This window comes from Drosophila suzukii (assembly GCF_043229965.1).
Source record: "Drosophila suzukii chromosome 2 unlocalized genomic scaffold, CBGP_Dsuzu_IsoJpt1.0 scf_2c, whole genome shotgun sequence".
Taxonomy (NCBI): domain Eukaryota; kingdom Metazoa; phylum Arthropoda; class Insecta; order Diptera; family Drosophilidae; genus Drosophila; species Drosophila suzukii.
In genome coordinates, this window is record NW_027255896.1 from 37,370,771 (window position 1) to 37,397,397 (window position 26,627).

Here is a 26,627-nt window from a genome sequence, read left to right on the forward strand (position 1 = left end):
AATGGAAAGTACGAATTCACACGTCTTTCGTTCGGCTTAAAAAATGCTCCGGCCATATTTCAAAGAGCACTCGATGATATTTTACGCCCCCATATCGGAGTAATTTGTTATATTTATATTGATGATATAATTTTTTTTGGTAAAGATGGTGAAACCCATGCCAAAAATCTGGCAACAGTATTCGATACCCTATAAAAAGCTAATATAAAATGTGAACTCGACAAATCCGAATTTTTCAAAAAAAGAGTAGAATTTTTAGCGTTTATTATTTCCGATAGAGGTATCGAAACCAATCCGTTTAAAGTAGAGACCATTTTGAATTATCCTTGTCCAAAATTATTAAAAGATTTGCGATCTTTCCTAGGTATGTCTGGTTATTATAGAAGGCTTATCAAAGATTATGCAAAGCTACTCAAACCACTTACCTCATTGTTAAGAGGGGAAGAAGGTTGAATCTATTGTAGTAGCCGATTCATTATCAAGGATTCCACAAACGTAACAACCCAGCATAGTAGTGATAGTTCTACAGAAAATCTAATAACTAGTATTGAAACCCCCATAATCGTTTTTAGAAATAGATTTAAGAGATAATAAATATAAATTAAGTATCCCTTTTGCAACGTGTCACCGTCAAGAAATAAGTCAACATTTTTTCACTGACAGAGACCTCATAAAAATATTAACGAAATTTCTTAACCCATTACTAATAAATGGAATTCAAGCGTCGGAACAGATTATGGGAAAAATTCAAAGGCTATTTCCATCCAGCTTTAAACAATACAGAATAAGATTCACCCAGAGTAGAGTAAAAGATCTAATTAATGATCAGAAAAAATTTAGTTTTGACAGCATTAGATAAATTCCCTAAGTTAGCGCAGGGCATATTTATAAAATCCAAACCAATAAAACATGCGAAACCCGCTCTACGCGATCTTTTATTTTATTTCGGTAGTCATTGATAACGAAAAATCGTTGAATTCCAACTCCATAACTTTTATGATGAAAGACCAACAAGGAATTCTAGTCTACACTGCTCCCCCGTATAAATGCTCAGTAAATGGACAAATAGAACGATTCCATTCTACACTTTCAGAGATCATGATATGTCTGAAAAGTGATGGAATTTACAACACATTCCAAGAGACAATAGATCGAGCCATTTATGAATACAATTTTTCAATACATTCAGTAACTAACAAAAAACCTTTAAAATATTTTTTGGGAGGAACGTCACAACGAATCCGGACAAATATTTTTTTCCAGATTATTTTTTAACAACTTGGCTACAACCAATGGATCCGTAGAAATATCTAATTATACGGACGCACAAACCATTTCCATTCACCGTGTAATCGGAAAAATAAAATCATCATCAAAAATCATCCTTGATATTATTAATCTTGAAACAGTAGAAAAATCTCTCAATGAAATATTCTACCATACTGAAACCGAATTGAAAACAAACAACCTTTATCACACCCTACGCCACGAAATAACAAAATCATTTGACTAACTTTACGCAATCACAATGAACTTTAACAATCGTCCAAAAAAATCTATCAACTAAATTGGTTCCGCTTGGAAATAAGTTGCCGGAAATTATGATTGAACAAAATTTTAATAATATCATTTCAAGCAACAATAAACAAGTTATTATAAAAAAAAACAATTTAAAGAGAAAATTAATAGAACAACAAAGGTCACAAACGACTTATCAAACTCCATAAGAAAGGATAGTTCTTTAAGCACAAACATAGCTGTAAGTTTACAAAATCAAACCAGACTTATTAAAGAAGAAATTAATAATATAAGATTTGCCATACAATGGGTCAGAGTAAACATAAAACATAAACAAATAAAAAGTACTTTTAATTTTATTAATTTGCCATCTCTTTCGAAAGAACAAATGCTAGAATTTACTGACGTCTCAATTTTTTATAACAAAACGACTCTAATTTACCTTTTTAAGATTCCAGTATTTGAAAAATTGTAGTTCCAAAACAGTAGTATGAAAGATGGGTTCTGGGACAATTTGCATATTAATGGCCCCCGCCCCTCACTAATTAACATACAAAAGCCCCCTGCCTCCTCATTAATTTATGCGTGCTCTGGGACAATTAGCATAATCCATAAATTAACTAATCTTTAAAGGCTTCGATGCCATAACAATGTCACGATCATATACATAAAGAGTATACTAAATTGCCCCCACTCCCACACTACCATGTGACAATACTGATCACGAGACCTTTTTCCTCATTATAAGCAATTAACATTCACCAGGTGTTGCTGTACACGGGAGAAAGGTCACACACTTTCCCCACATAACATAATAAATCTCACAAGTTAATGATTCTTAGATGTGGAATATTTTTAAACAGACATTTTTTTTCGCCCCAGAACTTTTAACTGGTAAATTTTCTAAGATCTTTCCTTTCCACAAATTCATCATAAACATGTTATAAAAGGGATTCAAGCAAGAGCTACCCGAACATTCGCACACCCAAAAAAAAATGATCATAGAAACTAAACTATTCGTACATTAAAACTAAACTATTGAGTGTCAAAAATATCTTGATAAGATGCGTATTAACCTTATGACACCGAAAGTATTAAACTGAAACTTTCGAAGTTATCAAAGTTAAACTAACGAGTATACAATTTATACTCACTCAGTGTACTGACATTTATGCTGATAGTTTACTTTTTATACTATTTAGTATAAAAGCTATCCTATGTAGTCTCCGTTTTATACTATTTCGTATACATATTATACTAATCTAGAGAGCCGTAGTATACTTTTTAAGCTATTTATCGAAATCATTAGTATACATTTTATACTATTTCTTATAAAACTTATACGATTTCCCCGTTGCCTGTAGTATAAAATTTATACTATTTTGTTTTTAGTGGTATCCCAAACCCAATAAAATCAAGTTGTATGTTGTTTTTCTTTTATTACTATTTGACATATTATTTTGTTATTATTTCATAAATATTCATATTTTGCGCAACACAAAACTCATGTTTTTAGCTCCTTCGTGTTTTTTTTTATATTCCTTTACCTAACACGTATATACAGACTAAAATAAGTACAAGCAACAAGAGTAGGGGCCGTGATTGCGCGGTATCACCGCAAGGTATTGCTTAGCGCAATGGTAGCCACCTAGGCTGTAGCTTCTCTCCTCTCATTCTCGATGCGACGCAACGTTCGCAGTACACTCGCTGCGTAGGCTGCCGTCGCTGGCCGAACTCTTGCCCCGGTGGTCTTCATCAGCATTTGGCGATCAGACCCGATGCGGTGACATTAAAATAGGACATGCTGATCGTCCTCAACAATCCCACTGCCGGACTCTGGACAACCGTTCTCCGTGTCGTGTCCGAAGCGCTTAAGGAAGCTTCGGAAGCAACCATGTCCACTCAGCGCCTGCGTGAGGTAGAAATCTACCTGGCCGTGCTTCCTATTTACCCTTGCGTCCAGCGTCCAGCGTCCCTTGCTGGAGTTGTCCCAGGCTGCCTGCCAGTTGTCGACGCTCTGCATCCTGGCACTCCTCTTCACCTCGGTCTTGGTTCTGTGGCTTCCGCACCAGTTCACATAGGGGAACTTGGCCTGCAATGACGAGCGCTGCGTCGTCCGGAAGGCACTCGCTGTTCTGACAGCACAAAGGCGGTACGTCGAGTTCGTTAGCTCCTTCGCGTTATGCATCTGTACGCGTGCGCAAAGCACTTGCATCTGAAAATACACAATACACACAAAATTTACCAACAGGGACAATATAATATTGATTTTTTTTAATTTTAGAACAAATATTTTACTTACATGTTGACTCGGCACAAAATTCACAAAAATGCGGGACCAAACTTACCGAGATAAATCATCACAATAATCATTAACGCGTCAAACAACGCCAACTCCGGTAGCGTTTTCTGTGTTCGTATACTCGCTATTGTCCTGGTTTTACACCAAAATATATGTTCGAATATTCGCTATTGTCCTAGTTTCACACCATGAAAAACTATTTAATGTTCAGTATACTATTTATACTACTGAGTCTCACTCATATAATAATTGGTATAAGCTTAATACTATAAAGTGTTGGCATGAAACTATTTTGTAATAACTTGAAACTACATTTTCTTTATACTACATTAAGTTTTTGTTGAAACCAAAAGTATAAATTATAAACTAAATAGTCAAATATGACTAGTTTAAAAATAACACTACAGGTTTACGCTTTATACTCTTTGGTAGAGCACTTACACTACAAAGTATACAGTTGAAACTAATTAGTGTTGAGTTAATACTTACATTTTTATACTAACTTTAGTATACTTTTAACACAACGCTTATTAAGTGTATACTTTTGGTTTTTTTTTTGGGTGCACCTGTCCATTACCTGACCGGAATAAAAGGGACACATGCATAAGTCTAAAGGCGCACGCCCATTGACACCCTAATGACCAAACGGCTGACTGCCAGCTCTCATACGTCCCATAATAGGGGTTTAAGTCATGACCGCGCAATGATTCACAAGTAGCCGACATATCACTCTCAAGGAATTTTAGCTCGATTCATTTATTTTGGTATTGCAAACATGTTTTATTATATATTGAAATTAGTTTTCTGGCTTCGTTCCGGCGCACGTTTCCGACGTTCATTCAGGATTAAAAAATGAAAAGTGTTCACCATAATTCGTTGTTTTGAGATCATGTCCACCTCGATTCATGAACATAGTTTTTGCGTTTAGAAGGTATTGAAAATGTTGACCAATTATCGTCCTTTAAATTGTTTAGTAAATTGGTCAATTTCCTCATGAAATTTCATTTTATTAATTTTGTTTTCTCTACACATCTAGTCTAAACTTTAAAATGATGTATAAAAATTATTTTATTGCTTTGAAGCTACTTTTAAAAAAGTCGAAATAAAGTAGGCATTGTTAAGAGTACAAACCCCGCCTCACAATAGGGAAACCAGTTTCCTTTAAACCTGTTTAATGACGGACGGCCCATTTCCCCGATATTAATGAGTTGACGACTCCCAAAAAAACGTCTGTAGAAATCATTTCTTATCCACAGCTTTACAAAAAATTAGTTTTCCGCTTATAACTGTCCTAAGATACTTTCGTGTTTGTGGAAAACTGATTTCTCCATCGTTCCAAAAAATTTTGTGATGTGTATTGGTTAACCAAATTGCAGTCTTTCCAGATTTTGTGTTTAGAAAAGTAAAATCATATGGTGGTTCTATTAAAAAACTATTATTTAAGTTTAGATCTTTTTCGAGTACAATGCCAATTTCCTTCAGAATAAAATTATTAATATAATCAAAGAAACCTTGAACATCAATCGAAACAGTATCTTTCAACATTTTTCTAATGTTAAACAACTCATTGTGCTAGTCCGTTTAATGGGTCATGTTCAATAAGAGACAATAAGCTTGGGTATTTTCTTGACTTGGTGTCTTCCTTCTATTGAAATTCTCACAACAATTGGAACAGTTTTCACTGATTCGTTTTGATATGAAAGATCAACTACAATAATAGGGACCTTCAATTTAAATTCATTTGCGGTCAAAAATGCTTGTGATTCACGATTATAGTTACTAGATTGAAATCTTGTATACATTTCATATAGGTGAGCATACTAATTCTTACTAAAATCAACATTCCGATTATTATGGATATGAATCAGAATTCAAGTGAACTCTCAAGTTTGATTAGTTATTTGTGATAAGTTCTCCATTTAGTGTAAATCCAATTATGGCAAATCTTGGTTTTTCGCGGTTAGCCGACAATTTCACATTTCAGCTGTGTTGACTCCCATACCCCAATTTGGGGTTAACATATAAATCCCAACTCTGGAATGCGATTGGTAGGTTTACACAACTTTTAATAATATCGTACATCTTAATTTTTGTAAAATCGCTCAGAGTTTCATGGGGAATTTTCCAGATTTAATTCGTAATTTCCAGTTTAAAAGTTTGTTCATTTCTGGTTTGTTCAAGATTCACCAAGATTCTTAGTTAGCATCAACACTAGTTCGTGTTTACAATTTAACAAAACTTTTTTATAATCCTCAGCAAATCCCAACAAATTTTTTAATGGTACAGAAAAGTTAAAGGTGGGTCCCGTACAAAATTTCATCTCCACTGCTCCATCCGGAATTTAATAGATTTTGACTTTGAAGATTATCCAGAGATATATAATTTTTTAGGGTAGTACTCATATTGACATCGACTTGACACGTTGAACACGTTGTATTTAGTTGTTACCTAGCAGTATTTTGATGGTTACTTTCTTTTTAGTCTAGTTATTGGATGGTTACATTTTGTATAGTAGCTGTACAGTATTTGGTTTTGGATGGTTAGTATCTGTATAGTATCTGTAAAGTACTTAGTTTTAGATTGTAACTAAATGTTAACAAGTATTATGAGTTGCTATAGTCTCTTATTAAGAATTATCAAAGTACACAAGTTAAAGTTTCTAAGATGTGTTAGCCAAACACACTTGCAGTGAACTATCATTACCTGACCGTCATCAAAGTCACATGCCCAAGACCCAAGGACGTTGAATAAAATACTTCCCCTTCATTTGTACCTGGAGTTTTAATTACAGTCAGATACAAAATTTGTATTTATATCATTTAATATTTCTTTATATATTTTATTATTGTAAACATATTTCATTAAATTCATAATTAATTATATTTTATGTATATTTGTATATAATTAATTTTCTTACTCCATCCCTCTGTAAGAAACATGTCGCTTATTAATCTTCATTCCAAGCGCAGATTTTCGCTTGGTTCCCATAGATAGATGTAAAATAGTTTTCACAATAAAATCTTTCTCAGATGCTGAATTATTTTAAAGCATTCATTTGTTCCATCCCATAATAATATTGTAACATACTTCGAAAGCATCATTAGCTAGCATAGGAGCGTCTATCAATTTAATTTCTGATTCAAGTTTATGATAGAGGTGTTGGGACCTGGTAATATCGGTTTTTGTTGTCAACTATTTTTCTAGTTCTAGTTTTCTAATTCTATTCTATTTGTATACTATTTGTATGAGTAAGGCATCATTGTCTAAGATTCTGAATAAGTTTAATAAACTCTTTAATTACAATACTGATTAGCTGGTTACTATCTATTTAGTAGATGTATACAAGTTGTTTAGTATCTGGTTTCTATATGTTTAGTAGATGTATACAAGTTTTTTACTAGATGTATACAAGTTGTTTACTAGCTGTTTAGTATCTGTTTACTATATATTTAGTAGATGTATACAAGTTGTTTAGTATCTGGTTTCTATATGTTTAGTAGATGTATACAAGATGTTTACTAGATGTATACAAGTTGTTTACTAGCTGTTTAGTATCTGGTTTCTATATGTTTAGTAGATGTAAACAAGTTGTATAGTAGATGTATACAAGTTGTTTACTAGCTGTTTAGTATCTGGTTTATATATGTTTAGTATCTGTTTACTTGATGTTTACTAATTGTTATTAGCTGGTTACATGTTGTTATTATCGTCTACTAGCTTTTATAGTCTTTTGATAAGAATGATCAAAAATTCTTGATCACTAGACGACTTTCGATGTGAAGTAAAAACTTACACTCTGATTTTCAACGTGTTTGCTATGTACGTAAGAAAGAATGCAAAGCCAAAATAGCTCAAGATTGATATATAAATCTTAGAGGAACATGTCCGATTATGTTGGGGGAAGATGTATCCTGTGATTGTAAATCTAATTAAGAAATAAATTATTCACAAGTTATCTAAAAGCTGTCTAGAAGCTGCTTTGATAAACAATTTTGATTCATAATTACAGATATTAAGAATATATAATAATATCGTCCACTTTTACTAGTATATTGTTAAAATAAAACATTTCCATTTTTCATATTCTTTCATCTTATTTAGGTATAATAAATGTAATCTTAACTACGATAGCTAGCCTTACATCCCATAACTATAGTTATTAGCTACAATAAAATGTCTAGAAAGAACAAAATATATGAATGTCAAAAAACGATTTAAAACTAACTATAATTGGGAATGTAATTGAAATCGCTCCGGCGTAATACAGTAAAAAACAAAAAACACTGTGATTATCCCATTTTCTATCACCATAACAAATGTGTATACCCACACCTAAATGACCAATTGTATCCTGTGTCCAAAAATGTCTGTGACTTTCACTTATAAATTTGTCACCGATAATTTAAATCCCATTAAGCAAACCACCCATTGCTAACCGTACCATAACCCCAGAGTCAAGTTGGTTACCTACAATAAACATAGGTGGTGGTGTAAAGGATTGCTAAAATGCCTCGACGCAGGCGCAAATGTAATAAAAAATGATCATAAAAATATAATTAGTAAAGTATTTTTTTACTTCCGAACCATTTATAACTGTTACCAACAACACAAATAGTTATGTTACAAAGGATTTGCTTCAATGCCTCGACGCAGGCGCAAAGGTCAAGATATTGGAAAAAAATTCATGGAATATTATCCCTTCATAAAAGAGGTCATAAAATATTTAATTAGGAAAGTATTTTTTATTTGCGAACAATTTATAAATGTTACCAACAACATAAATAGTTGTTACAAAGGATTGCTAAAATACCTTGATGCAGGCGCAAAGGTCAAGGTAATGGAAAAATTCATGGAATATTATCCCTTGACCAAAAACGAAAATTTCTTCTATTTGGATAATAAAACAAGGAAGAACGCTATAGTCGAGTACCTCGACTATCAGATACCCGTTACTCAAAGGGAAATGGAGATATGCAAGCAGCAAAGCGAGATTAAAATGCGCCACCTACCGGCGGTAGACAGATTTAAGCGTTATGGGCGTTAGAGTGGGCGTGGCAAATTTATTTTTGGATCAATCGATAGGTATTGACGACACCAATACATTTTTTTTATCTAGCATGCAAATTGTGGGCGTCACAGGTTTTCGCGGTTTGTGGGCGTTTAAGTGGGCGTGGCAAACTTTTTTTTAGTTCAATCGATAGGTATTGATGAGAACAATACATTTCAGTTAAAATTTTCTATCTAGCATCAAAACTGTAGGAGTTTCAGTTTTGGGCGGTTTGTGGGCGTTAGAGTGGGCGTGGCAGTCTACTGAAACAAAATTGCGCTGCGTAAGAAGCTCAGGAATCTGTACGCCAAATCTCAATAGCCTAACTCTCATAGTTTCCGAGATCTCAGCGTTCATCCGGACAGACAGACGGACAGACGGACAGACGGTCAGACGGACAGACGGACAGACGGACAGACGGACATGGCTAGATCGACTCGGCTAGTGATCCTGATCAAGAATATATATACTTTATGGGGTCGGAAACGCTTCCTTCTGCCTGTTACATACTTTCCGACGAATCTAGTATACCCTTTTACTCTACGAGTAACGGGTATAAAAATATATATTAATTCAATACTTTGATTTTTCCATCAAAATGCTTGATAAATCTAGTTGTTTGATATTCGCGACGTGCCTGGCAAACCAACACATCACCGTCACCTAAACAACGCCACTCGCAAGAAGCAAGAAGCAGAAAATGCACAACTGCGGTACATTGAAAAACTTTCGCCAACCAGTACAAAACATCCTCTATGGAAGGCTTACCTAAATCTGAGCTCTCCAATCGAAACAGTCACTCCAATAAGAAATTCAGCAGGCAACTGGCTCCGCCGCGACGAAGATAGAGCCGAAAATTTTGCTTTACATCTCTCAAGCCTTCGATCGAGTATGGCTCAATGGCCTTATGCACAAAATCAAAACTCATCTGCCTGATTACACTCACAAGCTTCTTGAGTCGTATCTCTACAACGGAGTATTCGCAGTAAGGAGCAACAGAACAACATCCTACTCTGTTCCTTCTATACACAGGTGATATCCAACGAGCAGCTAACAACATCTACGTTCGCTAACGACACTGCAATCCTAAGTCGCTCTAGGTGCCCAGACCGAGCAACAATACAGCTAGCCAATCACCTCCTCGTAGTAGAGAGGTGGCTGTCTGACTGGTGTATTAAAATAAATTAAGACCAATGTAAACACATAATGTTTACTATCAACAGGGAAACATGCCCTCCACTATCATTGATTAGTACGAAGAAATGTATCTCGGCGTCCACCCTGACAGATGACTAACCTGGAGAAGACACATCGAACGCAAGAAAGTACATTGAAAACTAAAATCCAGCAGCTTCCACTGGATCTTAATGCTCGTTCGCCCCTGCGTCTGGACTACAAGGTCCTGCTCTACAACTCCACAATCTCATTTGGACAGCTATGGGGGAACGCGAGCAGCAGAAGAGGGACCTCTGCATTCTTGCTGTAAAAAAATGAAATAGACAAACAAAAAGCATCCTGTCCACCCAAATCGTCTCGCCAGAGCCTTGACTCGGGTTTCCAGCAGATCCCGCCTACAACGCAACGACCTCCCAACCCAGCAATAAATTTTCGGGGCCCATTACCTCAATACCAGTCATATGACTGTTAGTTAGGTTAATAGTATAAGATTTGATACACTTATTGTTAGTATCCAAAGGGAGAAGATTCAACAAATAAATAGCATAGCCTTAAAAGCAAGTGAATGGACTGCAGGACAGAATGGAGACATAAAATGCAAGGAGCGAGAACCCGCCTCCCACGCCCCTACCATTGTTTTTCAGCAATTTTTATTTTACACTAACCTAATCGGAAATGGATAATTAAAATTGGTATTGACTTTATTGAAGAGGAAGAGGGGACGACAAGACGAAAAAATTATTTAAATTGTTCATTATTCAATAGAATAAGTTAGCCGCGAGCTCTGCTCTCTATTAGCGTGAGCAGTGCTTTTCATTCCCTTTTTTTTTTTTGACCCGCTTTTGTTTCAGCCTGCGCCAAGAAAGTGCGAGCAAATCATAAAATTGGTAAAAAAAATGTATATGTTTGGAGGAGCAAAACATAAAATAGACTTAAAACATTTATGTTAATTTATGTTTGCTAAACAAAAACAATCTTTTAGCGTATTGTGAGTACTTAAACCTAAGTTGTTCAATAAAATATAAAAAATAAAATAAACTTTTTACACACACACATGCATAAATAAAATTTGTCATTGTCTGGCTCTGACGCCATTGCTTTTTTTTTAAAGGTTTATGGGACTTGGAGAATGAGTGGCACTCTGCCGAAGTTAACTTGCGCTGTGCTAGAATGTCAAGAATATACATGCATAATCCCAACTTTCTACCTCTTAAAGTTTCCGTGGTTTTTGGGTGGCCTGGAGGCGGTTAGTATGCGTAAGAGTGGGCGTGGCAAACTTTTTTTTAGGTCAATCATTAGGAATTGACAAGACAAAACATTTTGTATCTAGTATGAAAACTGTGGGCGACACAGTTTTGGGCGGCTTGTGGCACCCTGCTGAAACAACTTGCGTTGCGCAAAAAGCTCACAAAACAACATGCCAAATCTTAAATTTCTAGACAGACGGACATGGCTATATCGACTCGGCAAGTGATCTTGATCAAGAATAAATATACTTTATAGGGTCGGAAACGTTTACTTCTACCTGTTACATACTTTCTGACGAATCCATTTTACTCTACGAGTAACGGGTATAAAGATTCACGGATACTTATGACAAATTTTCACTTTGCATGTACAACCATAATTTCACTGCTTAATTTTCTATATTATAGGTTACTTTGCTGACTTCCACTTTGTTTTCCAAAAAATTTACTAAGTCCCCAATGTAACACTTCAATACTCCCATAAAACTCGCGTCAGAATCATAACTTTATAAAGAACATTATAAAATGTATTTTCAACTAAAATATTAATTAATTTTTATTCTTTTTAGAAATAATATTAATTTACAAAGTTCTTACTTTGAAGAAAGTTTTTACTTGAACTTCAAATTTCGACTGATTTCTGAATTAAATTGCACAAAAAATGAAACCAGTGACGTCAGCGGAGACGGTAGCGGGTGGCAGTGGAGAAGTCAGCGGGTTGCAGCGAAGTCAGCGAAATCAGAAAGTTTGTTGCGGGGTGTTTGGCCACAGTTCAGCGCTCTCGCACTTGTGTGGTATTGGAGACGAAAGTGGGGGCAAAGCTTAGCGCTGTTTCAGTTGTCTGTCATCCAATATGGAGGTGGGGAAACAGTTCCTTAGAAATTCAAAACTGATGTGGATTTGCTTAGGCGCATAATATTTTAACCAGGAAGAGATTTCGAGATTTTTTACATGGTTGGTATTATTAATATGTAATGCTTCTAGGGCTTCAAGTGATAGAATTTTGAGTCGTTTGATATCAGTTGGGGTGATTTTAATGATTTTATTGTTTTCATTGTAATTATTTCCGTGTTGCTGAATTCTGTATTATTAATTATTATAAAATCGTTGGAAAAATGTATTACGAAGGTTCCATCTAGCTGACTTTTAATATTATTCTACTCCACTGTTCCATTGAAGTCTGTGTGTGTGATTATACCATCGCCAATGCTTTCAATTTTTGGTAAATGCTGTGGGTTACTAAATTTACAAGCGGCTTTTTTGGCTTTTGCTTAATTTTGGAATACAATCGGAGTTACTTAAATCAAAAATTTCGTGATTACATGTGTTTATGGGGAAGACAACAAATATGCCACCCTTATATTTACAATTAATAACGCACGAATAGGTTATATTAAAATGTATAGCGTTTATTCGGAGCGGCAGACGGACTGTGAATGTGTAAAAGGCTTGGCTCCAAGATCTTCATATAGACATATGCATACAAAGTAGTTGCTGAATAGATAAGCGACAGCTTTATGGGTATAAGAAAGAAGGCGAAAGATAAGCAGAGAGCGATGCAGGTGCCGTCGTACACCTATGCGCGCATGACTAGGCGCTGGCGATCTGCTCCGAACATACTCCCCCCGTTGGAAGAGGTAAGATTCCAACTATCTCGGAATCGATGGGCAGAACGGCTAGCTTGGCGACGGCTCTCTTGATCAGACCCGTAGCTGTACGGACCATAGCTACTCTGATGACTCCGTCCCCGCCGGGTATGACTTCTTGGATGCACCCAAGCTGCCATCTCAAGGGTGGAACGTTGTCCTCCTTAAGCAAAACTATGCGTCCAACCTTGATGTTAGACGTTTCGACGCGCCACTTGCTCCTCTCTTGAAGTAGGGACAAATACTCGCTGCTCCACCTTTTCCAGAAATGTTGCTGCATCTGGGTAACCCGCTGCCATCTGCTGAGGCGGTCTTCGCGGAGATGAGTAATGCCAGGCTCAGGAAACTTAGTGTAGCTGGAACCCTTCAGGAAATGCGCCGGTGTTAGCACCTCAAGGCTTTCAGCATTTTCTGAAATTGGACAGAGTGGACGGGAGTTAAGGATGGCAGAAATCTCATATGCAAGAGTTCTTAATTCATCGATGGCTAAGATGGATGCACCGACGACTCTGTAGAAGTAAAATTTAGCTGACTTCACAGCGGCCTCCCATAAACCACCGAAGTGCGGGGCACGCGGAGGGATGAACTTCCAATCGATCCCATCAGCTAAACAGACGGAAGATATCGATGCTGTGTGCTGCTCGCTCAAAAAGAGCTCTTTCAGCTCTGCAAGCTCTCTCTTTGCACCGACAAAGTTTGTAGCATTGTCGCTCCAAATGGTACGCGGACTGCCTCTAAGCCTGATGAATCTCCTCAGCGCTGCGATGAAAGAATCCGTCGTGAGATCCTGGACCACTTCCAAATGAGCAGCCTTCGTGGAAAAACAGACAAAGACGGCGATATAGCACTTGTGGGGTGCCTTATTTCTGGCCTCTGCTTTATGATAGAATGGCCCACAATAGTCCACTCCTGTGGTATGAAAAGCTGAATTAGGCTGCACTCTATTTGCTGGAAGGCTACCCATGACGTGCTCGCAAGTAACAGGCTTCATTCGGAAACATCGGGCGCATTTGTTGATAACGCTGGCGACGAACTTGCGGCCTCCAATCGGCCAGTACCTTTGCCGTAATGCGGCAAGCAGCGCCTGCGATCCTCCATGCAAATATTTCTCATGATAATAAACGATGATCGCCTTGGTGACTGGATGATCCTTGGGCAACAGTATCGGATGCCTCGTGTCGTAGTCCAAGTTTGCGTTCTGAAGCCTTCCACCCACGCGAAGTAACCCATCGGAGCCGAGTATAGGTCTAAGCGAAACCAGCTTGCTTTTCTGTGGAAACGGCTTGCCCTGGCTAAGAGATCCATACTCCTTCGCCAAGTTAACCTGTTGGATGCTCCTCAGAAGAAGTACAGTTCCAGAGTTGATCTCCTCCACCGAAAGTCGACCTTTTAACGGCGCAGATTTGGCTCTGCAATTTGAAATGAATCGATAAATGTATGCAAATACGCGCTGCAACTTATCGAAAGAGTTGAGGAATTTGCAGTTTGATTAACTGTCTATGCAAACGGCCCCAATTAGAGCCACAGATCGGCGCTCTGGAAGATCCTTTACTGAGTCTAGCAGGGACGGCCAATTTAACGAGCTTTGCAGAAGGAATGGAGGCCCGTTAGCCCAAAGGGAATGTTCCAACAATTCTCTTGGGGTACATCCTCGCGATACGACGTCTGCCGGGTTCAAGTTTGTAGGAACGTGATGCCAAGACATGTCTTTCGTCATCTCCTGAATTTTCGCGATTCTGTTTGATACGAAAACGTTAAACTCCCTCGGAGGTTGCCGAATCCACGCCAACACAATGGACGAGTCCGACCAGCAATGAAAGGTGCAATCGAAATCTATGGCTTCCTTGGCGTTTACGATTAGCTCAGCCAATAAAAGCGCTGCGGAAAGTTCTAATCTTGGAATTGTTAAGGTCTTCAATGGAGCTACCCTTGACTTGGCACAGAGCAGATGGACTTTCGATTCTCCATTGGTCTCCGATCGCAAGTATAGACACGCTCCATAAGCTGACATGCTAGCATCGCAGAATCCATGCAACTCAACGGAAGCCCTTGGTTGCAGTACGAATCGTGGGAATTTTAAGTTCTGTACGACCGATAACTGTGAGGTCAACTCCCCCCATGACGAAAGAATGGGCTCTGGCAGTGCATCATCCCAATCCACGTTCGCACTCCATAGAGATTGCAGAAAAATCTTAGATTTTGTGATAATAGGAGTTATTAAACCGAGTGGATCATAGAATTTGGCAATCGTCGACAATGCAACCCGCTTAGTGGGTTGTTGATTGATTGGCAGTTGAGAAAAATGAAATAGGAGCTGATCAGAAGATGGATCCCAGACTAGTCCCAATGCCTTGGCGACATCCGATCCATCGTGAAATTTGATTAACTGCTCCTTGTCGCATTCAGACTCTCCCTTCAGGGCTGCTGACTCATTCGAACACCATTTGCGAATTGGAAAGTGGCCTCGCGACAGTAATTCCTTCACCTGACGACGAATTTCTCTCACCTCCTCAACTGAGTCCCCACCAGATATTAAATCATCCACATAGAAATCTCTACGAACAATTTTTGCTCCAATAGGAAATGATTCCTCCTCATCGTAAGAGAGTTGAGGCATGGCCCTTATAGCCAAGAATGCAGCTGGCTTGGTTCCGTAAGTCACCGTGTTCAATTTAAAAACACTCAATTCTTTCCTGGAGCTCTCTCTCCAAACGATGCACTGCAAGAAATCATCCGGGTACGAAACACGCACGCAACGGTACATCTTGCAGATATCTCCACAAAGGGCAACTTTAAAAAATCGAAAGCGAAGCAGTATATTGAAGATTTTTTGTTGAATTGTTGGTCCTGCCAGAAGTAAGTCGTTCAGAGAGCTACCAGAAGTTGTTTTAGCAGATCCATCAAAAACGACACGAAGCTTCGTACTCGTGCTTTCCTGCTTATGTACGCAATGATGGGGCAAAAAGAATTGTGTTTCTGGCGGTTCCTTAGTTACAAGAGACAAGTGACCTAGGTCGATATACTCCCTCAAAAATGCTGAATACTGAGCTTTCAGGGCTGGGTTTCTATCTAATTTAGCTTCCAAACTCTTGAAACGACGACGAGCCAAGCAATAAGAATCACCTAAAGATTCGAATCCGGAAGTGGTCAAGAGACGAACAGAGTATTGGCCGTTTCCAAGTCGAATGCAATTTTCAGTAAAAAGTTGCTCACATCGCAAGTCTTCCGGCAATAAAGATGGCTTAGACGAAGTGAAGTCCTCAATTTCCCAAAATCGCTTTACAATGGCGGAAAGTGTGTCATCGGAATAATCAGCTGGGTCCTTGATGCTGGCTTGTAAAACCGACTTATGAGTTGGCATGTTCGATGATAATCCTCCAGAGACTATCCAACCAAGCTTGGTGTTCTGAAGAGTTGGCAAAGCCCTATCCAAATGAATTTGTCCCATAGTAATTATTTCGAAAAACAACCCAGCGCCGAGTAAAAGGTCAATTCGTTGTGATTGATTGAAATTAGGGTCAGCGAGTGAAATGTTTTGCGGTATCCTCCACGATGTTGCATTTATATTGAAATGGGGTTGATAATCAGTAATACTGTGAGTCACAACCGCTGTGAATGCCGCTCGATAGCTTGCATCCCGTGATTGCACAAGAATATCGACAGTCTTATCAGAGATCATGGAAGATTCTCCTATCCCAGAAATCGACGTTTGCGATCTTCTGTGATTCAAGTTTAGTTGGCTGGCTAAGCGAGAGGTTATGAAGTTTAGCTGGGAGGCCGAATCTAAAATTGCTCGGCAAGGCATAAATGCTCCAATTCTATTTCTGACGTAGATAATAGCAGTTGGAAGCAACACGTAGTCGATCGGCAAAATATTTAAGGCTTTGGGTGGAGGGCTTGGTAAATGATGATCAGGATGCGATGATGTATGCGAACATGATACTAATGCTGATGAAGTAGATGGTAATGGCTGAGAGCTCGAGGATGGATCGCATGATGGAGATGAAAATGAGGTTGATGTTGCGGATGGGTCATGGTTCATGTGTAATAATGAATGATGCTTCATGCGACAATACTTGCAGTGAGTCGACTTGCATTGCTGCAAACTATGCCCCTTGCGCAAACAGTTGAGGCAAAGGTGCAACTTCTTTGCTTCTCTATATCGAAGATTCGGACTCAAATTTAAAAATCGAGGACACTTTGGCAAATAATGATCCCGTGCATCGCAAAATAAGCATGTTAAATGATTTGAGTTAGTAGCAGATGCAATAAGTGTATTTTGGTTATATTTGTGCAAGTTTTTTCCCACCTGCTGGCCTGGTGTTTGAGTTACCAAGGCTTGATCCAAGTTTTCCATCATCCTGCACCTCTTTTCCAAAAACGACTCCATAGCATCCCAGGTAGACAGCTCAGTGATTGACAAATCCTCTTTCCATTTTTCCCGCGTCCTCTGATCCAGTTTCCGAGTGACGATGTGAATTAAAAGTCCATCCAAAATTTGTTGCGTATTGGCCAGGGTTCGAATTGCTCGCAGATGCGAATTCATGCAATCGCTCAGCTCCCGAAGACCCTTCGAAGATCCCTTCTCGACACCCTTTAAACCGAATATTGCCTGAACATGTGCCGGAAAGTGTAAAACTTTATTATCAAATCGATTAACCAGCAAATTCATAGCCTTTTTAAAATTAGCATTCGAGGGTTCGAGCGAGCGTATGGTTTCCAGAGCCACGCCGCCCAAACTCGAACGCAAATATTGTAATTTTTCAATGTCGCTTAGCTCATCATCATTTCCGATGACCGTAGTGAAAGTCGCAAGAAAATCCGGCCACTCAGAGTAGGATCCATGAAAACGAGCAATTTCCAAATTTGGCAACCGAGGCTTTCTAGATCGAAAAGAAAGATCCGCATTATTAGTGATGTCAATAGATGTTGAATTTGCAGCGGTTGAAGCCGGCAATTGTGACTTTCGATGAGCAGACAAGCCTCGGCTTAGTTTCGCCTTCACATCCGTGAAGACTTCAGCAAATTCAATCCGATGGTCGCTCGAGATCTCTGCAAAGTCCAATCTTTCCAACGATGTCTGCGCAGAATCAAATGCCTGGTTTAAGGAATTGATCCATTCCATTCGCGCCAGCAAATCAGATTCGTCAAACTGATTAACCGCATCAGCGTTTAAATAGCATTTCATCGAGCTCATTTGCCGCAAAATAGATTGGGCTTTGACTCGGTAGTAGTCGACGTCACTTGTGGATTCATTTTGAGCCCGAACCGAGTTTTCCGTATCAGACATTTTTCAATCACGAGAAAGAAAAAAATGAAATGAAAATGAAGTAAAGTAAAATGTCCGACCGCGTTAGAGGCACAAAACACCGTATACCCTTTACCGCGAAAACGTGAAGGTTAACAAGCGTCGCCGAGATGCAACGGAACCTTTAACTTTGTTGTTGTTGTTCTTGCCGATACATTGCCTGCCTAGCAACAGCGGATTATGTAACTGGCAAACGAATGTATGTATGGCTATATGTACATGTATATATGTAATATGCGCTATTAACAAAGATTAAATGCGATTCCCTTTGTTAAGAATTATTTGCACAACACAAATTTGGTGCTTTTTCACAGCGCAAAATGTACAAAAAATCAAACGGCCGGCTGTGCACTTTTATATGCACTTATGTATGTATGTGTGTTCGTATGTTTGTGCCCGAATGCACGATAACGACAGCGAAACAAAGCGTTTGTTTAAACTATATTAAACAATCGCGAGACCGAGCTGCAGACTCCGATAAAAACTGCTATCACGTCGGGGTCACCAAATGTTTATGGGGAAGACAACAAATATGCCACCCTTATATTTATAATTAATAACGCACGAATAGGTTATATTAAAATGTATAGCGTTTATTCGGAGCGGCAGACGGACTGTGAATGTGTAAAAAGCTTGGCTCCAAGATCTTCATAAAGACATATGCAGGCTTACAAAGTAGTTGCTGAATAGATAAGCGACAGCTTTATGGGTATAAGAAAGAAGGCGAAAGATAAGCAGAGAGCGATGCAGGTACACCTATGCGCGCATGACTAGGCGCTGGCGATCTGCTCCGAACAACATGTTTTTATGTTTAACAATGTTTTGCAATTTTCTTTTATTCCATAAATTTTATCTTGGAGTACAAATAATTCGTCGCTATCTAAATGGATGATTGAATTGTCTTTAATAACTGGTTTTAGAATTATATTTTGAGTAGTATGGAAAGATGGGTTCGGGGACAATTTGCATATTAATGACCCCCGCCCCACACTAATTAACATTTTAATGGCCCCCGCCTCCTAATTAATGTATGCGGGTTCTGGGACATTAGCATAATCCATAAATTAACAGATTTTAAAAGGCTTAGATGGCATTAAAATGTCACGATCATATCCATAGAGAGTATACTAAATTAGATGTAGTATACTAATTAAAGATGGTTGCCTTAGAGGAACATGTCCGATCATGTTGGGGAATAACGTTTCCTATGATTGTAAAACTAATATAGAAATAAAAAAAAACCCAATAAAATAAATCTCACAAGTAAATGATTCTCAGATATGAAATATTTTCAAACAAACATTTTGCCCCACATCGTTTAACTGGCTAATTGTCTAAGATCTTCGCTTGTTATTGTCCCTAGATACTTTCGTGTTTGTGGAAAACTGATTTCTCTATCGTTCCAAAAAATTTTGTGATGTGTATTGGTTAACCAAATTGCAGTCTTTCCAGATTTTGCATTTAGCAAAGTAAAATCATATGGTGATTCTATTAAAAAACTATTATTCAAGTTAGGATCTTTTTCGAATACAATTCCAATTTCCTTTAGAATAAAATTATTAATATTATCAAAGAAACCTTGAACATCAATCGAAACAGTATCTTTCAACATTTTTCTAATGTTAAACAACTCATTGTGCTAGTCCGTTTAATGGGTCATGTTCAATAAGAGACAATAAGCTTGGGTATTTTCTTGACTTGGTGTCTTCTGTTCTATTGAAATTCTCACATCAATTGGAACAGTTTTCACTGATTCGTTTTGATATGAAAGATCAACTACAATAATAGGGACCTTCAATTTAAATTCATTTGCGGTCAAAAATGGTTGTGATTCACGATTATAATTACAAGATTGAAATCTTGTATACATTTCATATAGGTGAGCATACTGATTCTTACTTAAATCAACATTCAGATTATCATATGGATATGACTCAGAATTCAATTGAACTTTCAAGTTTGAGTGTAAACCCAATTATTACAAATCTTGGTTTTTCGCGGTTAGCCGACAATTTCACATTCCAGCTGTGTTGACTCCCATACCCCAATTTGGGGTTAGCATTGAACAAAATTCTTTCCATTCATTTGTACCTGTAGTTTTAATGACAGTCAGAAACAAAGTTTGTAGGATTATTTAATATTTTTTATTTATTTTATTATTGTAAACACATATCATTTAATTCATAATTAATTATATATTATATAAATTTTTATATAATACATTTTCTGACTCTACCCTCTGTAAGGAATATATCGGCTATTAATTTTCGTTCCAAACGCAGATTTTCGCTTGGTTCCCATAGATAGATGTAAAATAATTCTCACAATTCAATGTTTCTCAGATGTTGGATTATTTTTAAAGCATTCATTTGTTCTAACCCATATTAATATTATAACATATTTCGAAAGCATCATTACCTAACATGTGAGCGTCATTCAATTTAATTTCTGATTCAAGTTTATGATAGAGGTGTTGGGACCTGGTAACATCGGTCTTTGATGTCAACTATTTTTCAAGTTCTAGTTTTCTAGTTATATTCTATTTGTATTCTATTTGTATGAGTTAGGCATCATTGTCTAAGATTTTGAATAAGTTTAATAAACAATTTACAACACCCCTCTGGTTTTCGTGATTCATGAGGGCGGTTGAGCTGCTTGGACTTTGATTACTACTTGGACTTTGTTAACTGTTATGAGCTATTATTAGATGGTTACTATCTGTTTACTATATGTCAACTAGTTGATTAGTAGTAGTTATTAGCTGTTTACTTTAAGTTTAGTAGATGTATACAAGTTGTTTTTTAGGCGTTATTAGCTCGTTACTATCTGCTTAGTATACGGTTTCTATATGTTTAGTAGATGTATACAAGTTGTTTTCTAGATGTTACTAGCTGGTAACTAGCTGTTTCGTATCTGGTTTCTATATGTTTAGTAAATGTATACAAGTTGTTTATTAGATGTTATTAACTGGTTAATAGCTGTTTTGTATCTGTTTACTTGATGTTTACTAATTGTTATTAGTTGGTTACTAGTTGTTATTAACTTCTAAGAACTGTTATAGTCTTATGTTAAGAATGAGCTAAAAATTCTTGATCACTAGACGACTTTCGATGTGGAGTAAACACTTACACATTGATTTTAATGTGTTTGCTGTGTACGTGAGAAAGATCGCTTGTCTTACGTCCCATAACTATAGTAAAAAGCTACAATAAAATGTCTAGAAAGAACAAAATATATGAATGTCCAAAAATTAAAAAGGACTTGAAACTAAGGGAAAGTAATTGAAAAGTAATTGAAATTGCTCCAGCTTCATACAGTAAAAACAAAAACACTGTGATTATCCCATTGTGTGTACCCACACCTAAATCACCAAATGTATCCTCTGTCCAAAATGTCTGTGAATTTCACTTATAAATTTGTCACCGATAATTTAAATCCCATTAAGCAAACCATTGCTAACAGTACCATAGCCCCAGAGTCAAGTTGGTTACCTACAATAAGCGCAGGTGGTAGTGTAAGGTGTTTGTGCCTAACCGAACTAGACACTTCTGGGTCACACCGCGGGACAAGGGGATTGTGAGCACTTGTCGCTGGCACGGGGACGCTTTGCTGGCAGGACGATCGCGTCGCGGCAATGGTAACGATGGTTACTGCGATGCCGGACCACACGGACCACGGAAAGTCAGGATCTGCTAACGGCAGTCCCTCGGGAATATTAAGAACGGTTGCAATCGGTACTGACGGTTGGTCTGTAATGACTGTGGGCATAATAAATACCTCTAATAGTGTTTCAAGCCCTGATGTACATGATAAGAGCTTTAGTTTTGATCTGATTGCTGTTGATATTTTTCCTCCGATTCCAGATATTTCAATAGGTGACATTTCCTTAAGAGATAGCAGATCTGCCATCCTCCTTGAGAGAACATTCACCTGTGATCCACCATCTACTACAGCGTGCCATGTTTGTAGGTGACCTGTTGGCCCTTGTAATGATACCTTGGCGGTCGCGAGCAGAGTATATCCTCTAGGGTTGTCATAGCCTGCAATGGTTACTGCGCCGGCCACCGGATTGCTAGCCGGTCCTTGGTGTAACAGTGAATGATGCTGTTGATTTTTCCAGAGCAGCTAGAGACTGCTGGTCTAGTTTTCTTCTGATATTAAAACACAGGAGTGGATCCCAGGATTTTGTGCTCACATCGAGGTTTTTAAGAGTACTCATTGAGTTTTTGATAGTGTCATGTACGGCCCTTAGTTGGCGCGAGCAGCCGTCTATAGGCTTATAGTCAACCATTTTTGCTATGGCGGCGAATACTAGTATTTTTCCGTTCTGGTACCTGGCCTTTAAACGCAACCAGGTGTCGTCATAGCCACCCTGTGAGAAGGCTGTGTCTGTCAAGACGTTTCTCGCTTCACCACGAAGCGAACTCTGTAGAATATGTAGCTTTTGACTGGCAGAATATGGTTTATTATGTACAAATTCCACAAAGAGATCATGGAACCGTGGCCAGTCTAGATAATCGCCGTTGAATTCCGGAATGCTAATTGGCGGAAGTGCCAAATTTAGGCTCATTGGCGCGTCGTTTTCTCGAAGCAGATTCATTTCGTATTTCTCGTATAATGTGTGGAATTGAGCTAGCTCTGCTTCTGCCAGAGCTGCGGCCCCAGGTATGCTATCCAGTTCGTCCTGGGTTTGCCTCAGTATCGCCCAATGTAGATCCAGGTGCCTTTGTAGGGCTGGGGTGACAGTTGGGGCGTTCGAGGCTAATGTTAATGATGACTCCAATTCGTTGCATCTTCTCTGCAACTGTCGGATCACCATGTCAATTGCGGAATCTCCTTTGACTTGATCTCTTGTTGTGAGCTTGATGTTGGCCGAAGTTCGTCTCGGGGCCTCGTGTCCTGTGAAGCTGGATTAAGCTGAGTTCCTGTGACGCTGGAAGAAGAAGCATATCCTGTGAAGCTGGATTAAGCTGAGTTCCTGTGACGCTGGAAGAAGAAGCGTATCCTGTGAAGCTGGATTAAGCTGAGTTCCTGTGACGCTGGAAGAAGAAGCGTATCTTATGAAGCTGGATTAAGCTGAGTTCCTGTGACGCTGGAAGAAGAAGCGTATCCTGTGAAGCTGGATGAAGCTGACGTTTTTGTGCCGCTGGAAGAAGAAGCGTATCCTGTACAGCTGGATTAAGCTGAGTTCCTGTGACGCTGGAAGAAGAAGCGTATCCTGTGAAGCTGGATAAGGGTGAGTATCCTCTGAATTTGGATGAAGCTGAGCATCCTGTGAAGCTGGATGAAGAAGCGTATCCAGTCAGAGGTTCAGCCATTGATGGGAAGGGGGTTGCTTGAGTGTGATCCTTTGTTGTTAAAGGATCACGTCGGGGTCACCAATGTTTGTGCCTAACCGAAGTAGACACTTCTGGGTCACAGCGTGTGACAAGGGGGTAACGAGAACTTGTCGCTGGCTCGGGGACGCTTTGCTGGCAGGACGATCTCGTCGAGGCAATGGTAACGATGGTTACTGCGATGCCGTACCCCAGGCGATGCGGAACTGCGCTGAAATAGAGCTAACGTGGTTAGCTGCTAGTTGAGATAGTGTATTACGAGCCCTATTCCCAGAGGTAGGAGATAGAACCGCGGAGTTATGAGGTGTGTTGATAACTGATTTATTCTTCATTTGATACCTGCTTATATACTACTTGGAGCACGGAAGCTTCGTGTAATGATTAGTGAAATAAGCTATATTCTAAAGTAGGTCAGGGAATTATGATTATGGTGCAGTTGGCTCGGCTAAAACTGCAACATGTGCTGACTGCATTGGCGCGTCAGTGTGCCGTTGAGTCGGTGAGACGGTGAGTTAGTGAGACATATAATATGCTGATCAGCAATCCTCATATGCTGTGGCCGCTACTGAGCGCCTGGTACTGTTCCCAACTTGGCTACTGCGTGATTTGTTGGGTGTGGTCATGTTGAGCACCTTTGGGTACGAACATAAGGGATTGCTAAAATGCCTCGACGCAGGCGCAAAGGTAAAGGTAATGGAAAAATTAATGGAATATTATCCCTTCATAAAAAAGTCATAAAAAATATAATTGGGAAAGTATTTTTTATTTGCAAACCATTTATAACTGTTACCAACAATACAAATAGTGATGATCAAAGAATTGCTAAAATGCCTCGACGCAGGCGCAAAGGTCAAGGTAATGGAAAAATTAATGAAATATTATCCCTTCATAAAAAAGTCATAAAAAATATAATTGGGAAAGTATTTTTTATTTGCGAACCATTTATAACTGTTAGCAACAATACAAATAGTAATGTTCAAAGGATTGCTAAAATGTCTCGACGCAGGCGCAAAAGTCAAGGTAATGCAAAAAAATTAATGGAAAAAAAAGGCAATTTCTCTATTTGGATAATAAAAAATATGTATATTAATTCAATACTTTGATTTTTCATCAAAATGCTTGATAAAACTAGTTGTTTGATAGTATCTAACTAATTGAGTAATGGGTTTTCACGTGCCTATTTACCAAAAACAGTATAAGTCTTCTTTTATAAAATTGATCATTTGGATCCCTCTAAGTCCCCTCCGGTAAAATATATGTTGCTCATATTTAATAATGATGGTTTGCCAACCCCGACCAACCTCCGCAACGTAGATGGGTACTTACAATTAATATTTAAGATATTTCCATCCTTCCCTAACTAATATCCTTTTATCCATCATGTAAACAGGTTTTGAATTGTATTGCATGCTTCAATTCCTATCCACAGATTTGACTTTTCCAATGGCTACCTTCACTGTACATTTCTTTTGACTTTCCCTTTTCTTTTCTAAGCAATGTACACAATTTTGAAACTGGTTCTGACCTCCCAGTTTAATGGCATTCTTTACTTTATTTTCGTTATATTTCTGATCTTTTCCTAACAGTAGGTTGTTAACCTTTTATCATTTTATGGGATTATTGAGCACCCCAATTCACAGATATTAACTCATAACATGTAAATAGCAGAATATAGTCAACGATATCAGACTCTAAAAAGACAAGATTTACCTAAATTTCAATTTACCATCTACAATCCCTGGAGAACAGTTCAATATTTGCAGTTTAATTTTCTAATTTTTTGATTTCACAGATTCCCGCCGGTGAATACCAATTTTTAACAAGATGGCTGCCAACTCCATACCATTCACACACTGGTTTACAACCTCATAGAACTGAATTTCAAGGTATCTGTAATGCACAATATATTTCCGTCTCTTTCTTTCTAATCAATGATGAGTTAATTTTATTTTTATAACTAAATTATTAATTAATTACTATTAAGCCGACAGAGGTAGTAATGTACTATCTCATAAATAATACATTATTCTTACTTACATATTTTCAAAATTATTTTTTTCAGAAAATTATTCATTAATCGCATTCAAATATTTTTCATAATATATTTAACAATTTTTTAGATATATCAATAGAGTTTCTTAATTATTAATATTATATTGCATCATATCTTTTTTAAGATTAAATACTAAGAATAAATTTTCTCCTTTGAGATAAAGTACCTGCTCGGTTCTACGTTCTGTCTTTTCCTGCTTGATGAGATTACAAAACTTAAAACAGTACAAAATTTGAACCAAAGTCTAAAGATGTCTGAAATCAACAGCCAAGTCAACCACTGTGCTTTCAAATAAACTGATAAGTCGCGACGTGAATTCGGTAGAATCTATTACGATACTATAGAAGAGTTGTACACCCTGAAATGGCGCTTGGTGGATTTTCCGAGCGATTACAACATCGGGTCTCTTAGATATTAAAAAAGTGGAAAATCGAATCACCGAGCTGACGATGGAGAGAACAAAATATCAACACCAAATTGATCTTCTCGATGCAGAAATCGCAAAAAAATCCGGTGTCACGACTGCTAATGGAAGTTAAAGAGATAATTTTTCAGATTAGGGACTTAATTTCAGACTTAGAATGTCTTAAATTTAATGGTGAGGCAGACCAATGTGAGTTGGTCAGCGGTATGTCTCGCGAGGACGATCATAGCTTAATATTGAATCTTAAAAATAGATTTGATGCAATATCATATAATATTAATAATTAAGAAACTCTATTGATAAATCCAAAAAATTGTAAGATATATTATGAAAATTATTTAAATGCGATTAATGAATAATTTTCTGAAATAAATAATTTTAAAAATATGCAAGTAAGAATTATGTATTATTCATGGGATATTATCACAAAACATTATTATCTCTGTTGGCTTAATAATTCTTAAGAATTTAATTATAAGAATAAAATGAACTCCAAAAACAGTTTTTGAGATTTTTTACCATTGATTAGAAGGAAAGAGAAGGAAATATATTGTGCATAACAGATACCTT

At 37.8% G+C, this 26,627-nt stretch overlaps 2 protein-coding genes across 3 annotated transcripts in view; both read right to left on the bottom strand.

Annotated features, from left to right (window-relative positions):
• Positions 1 to 26,627, bottom strand: part of Or42a (Odorant receptor 42a) — a 260,948-nt gene that overhangs the window by 97,972 nt on the left and 136,349 nt on the right. The window lies entirely within an intron of this gene.
• LOC139353974 (uncharacterized) lies at positions 2,938 to 3,889 on the bottom strand. The gene is made up of 2 exons (XM_070998163.1): positions 3,821 to 3,889; positions 2,938 to 3,733 (listed from the first exon to the last, which is right to left on the bottom strand). The coding sequence occupies exon 2, from the start codon at positions 3,731 to 3,733 to the stop codon at positions 3,308 to 3,310; it is 426 nt and encodes a 141-aa protein (XP_070854264.1). The 5' UTR covers positions 3,821 to 3,889; the 3' UTR covers positions 2,938 to 3,307.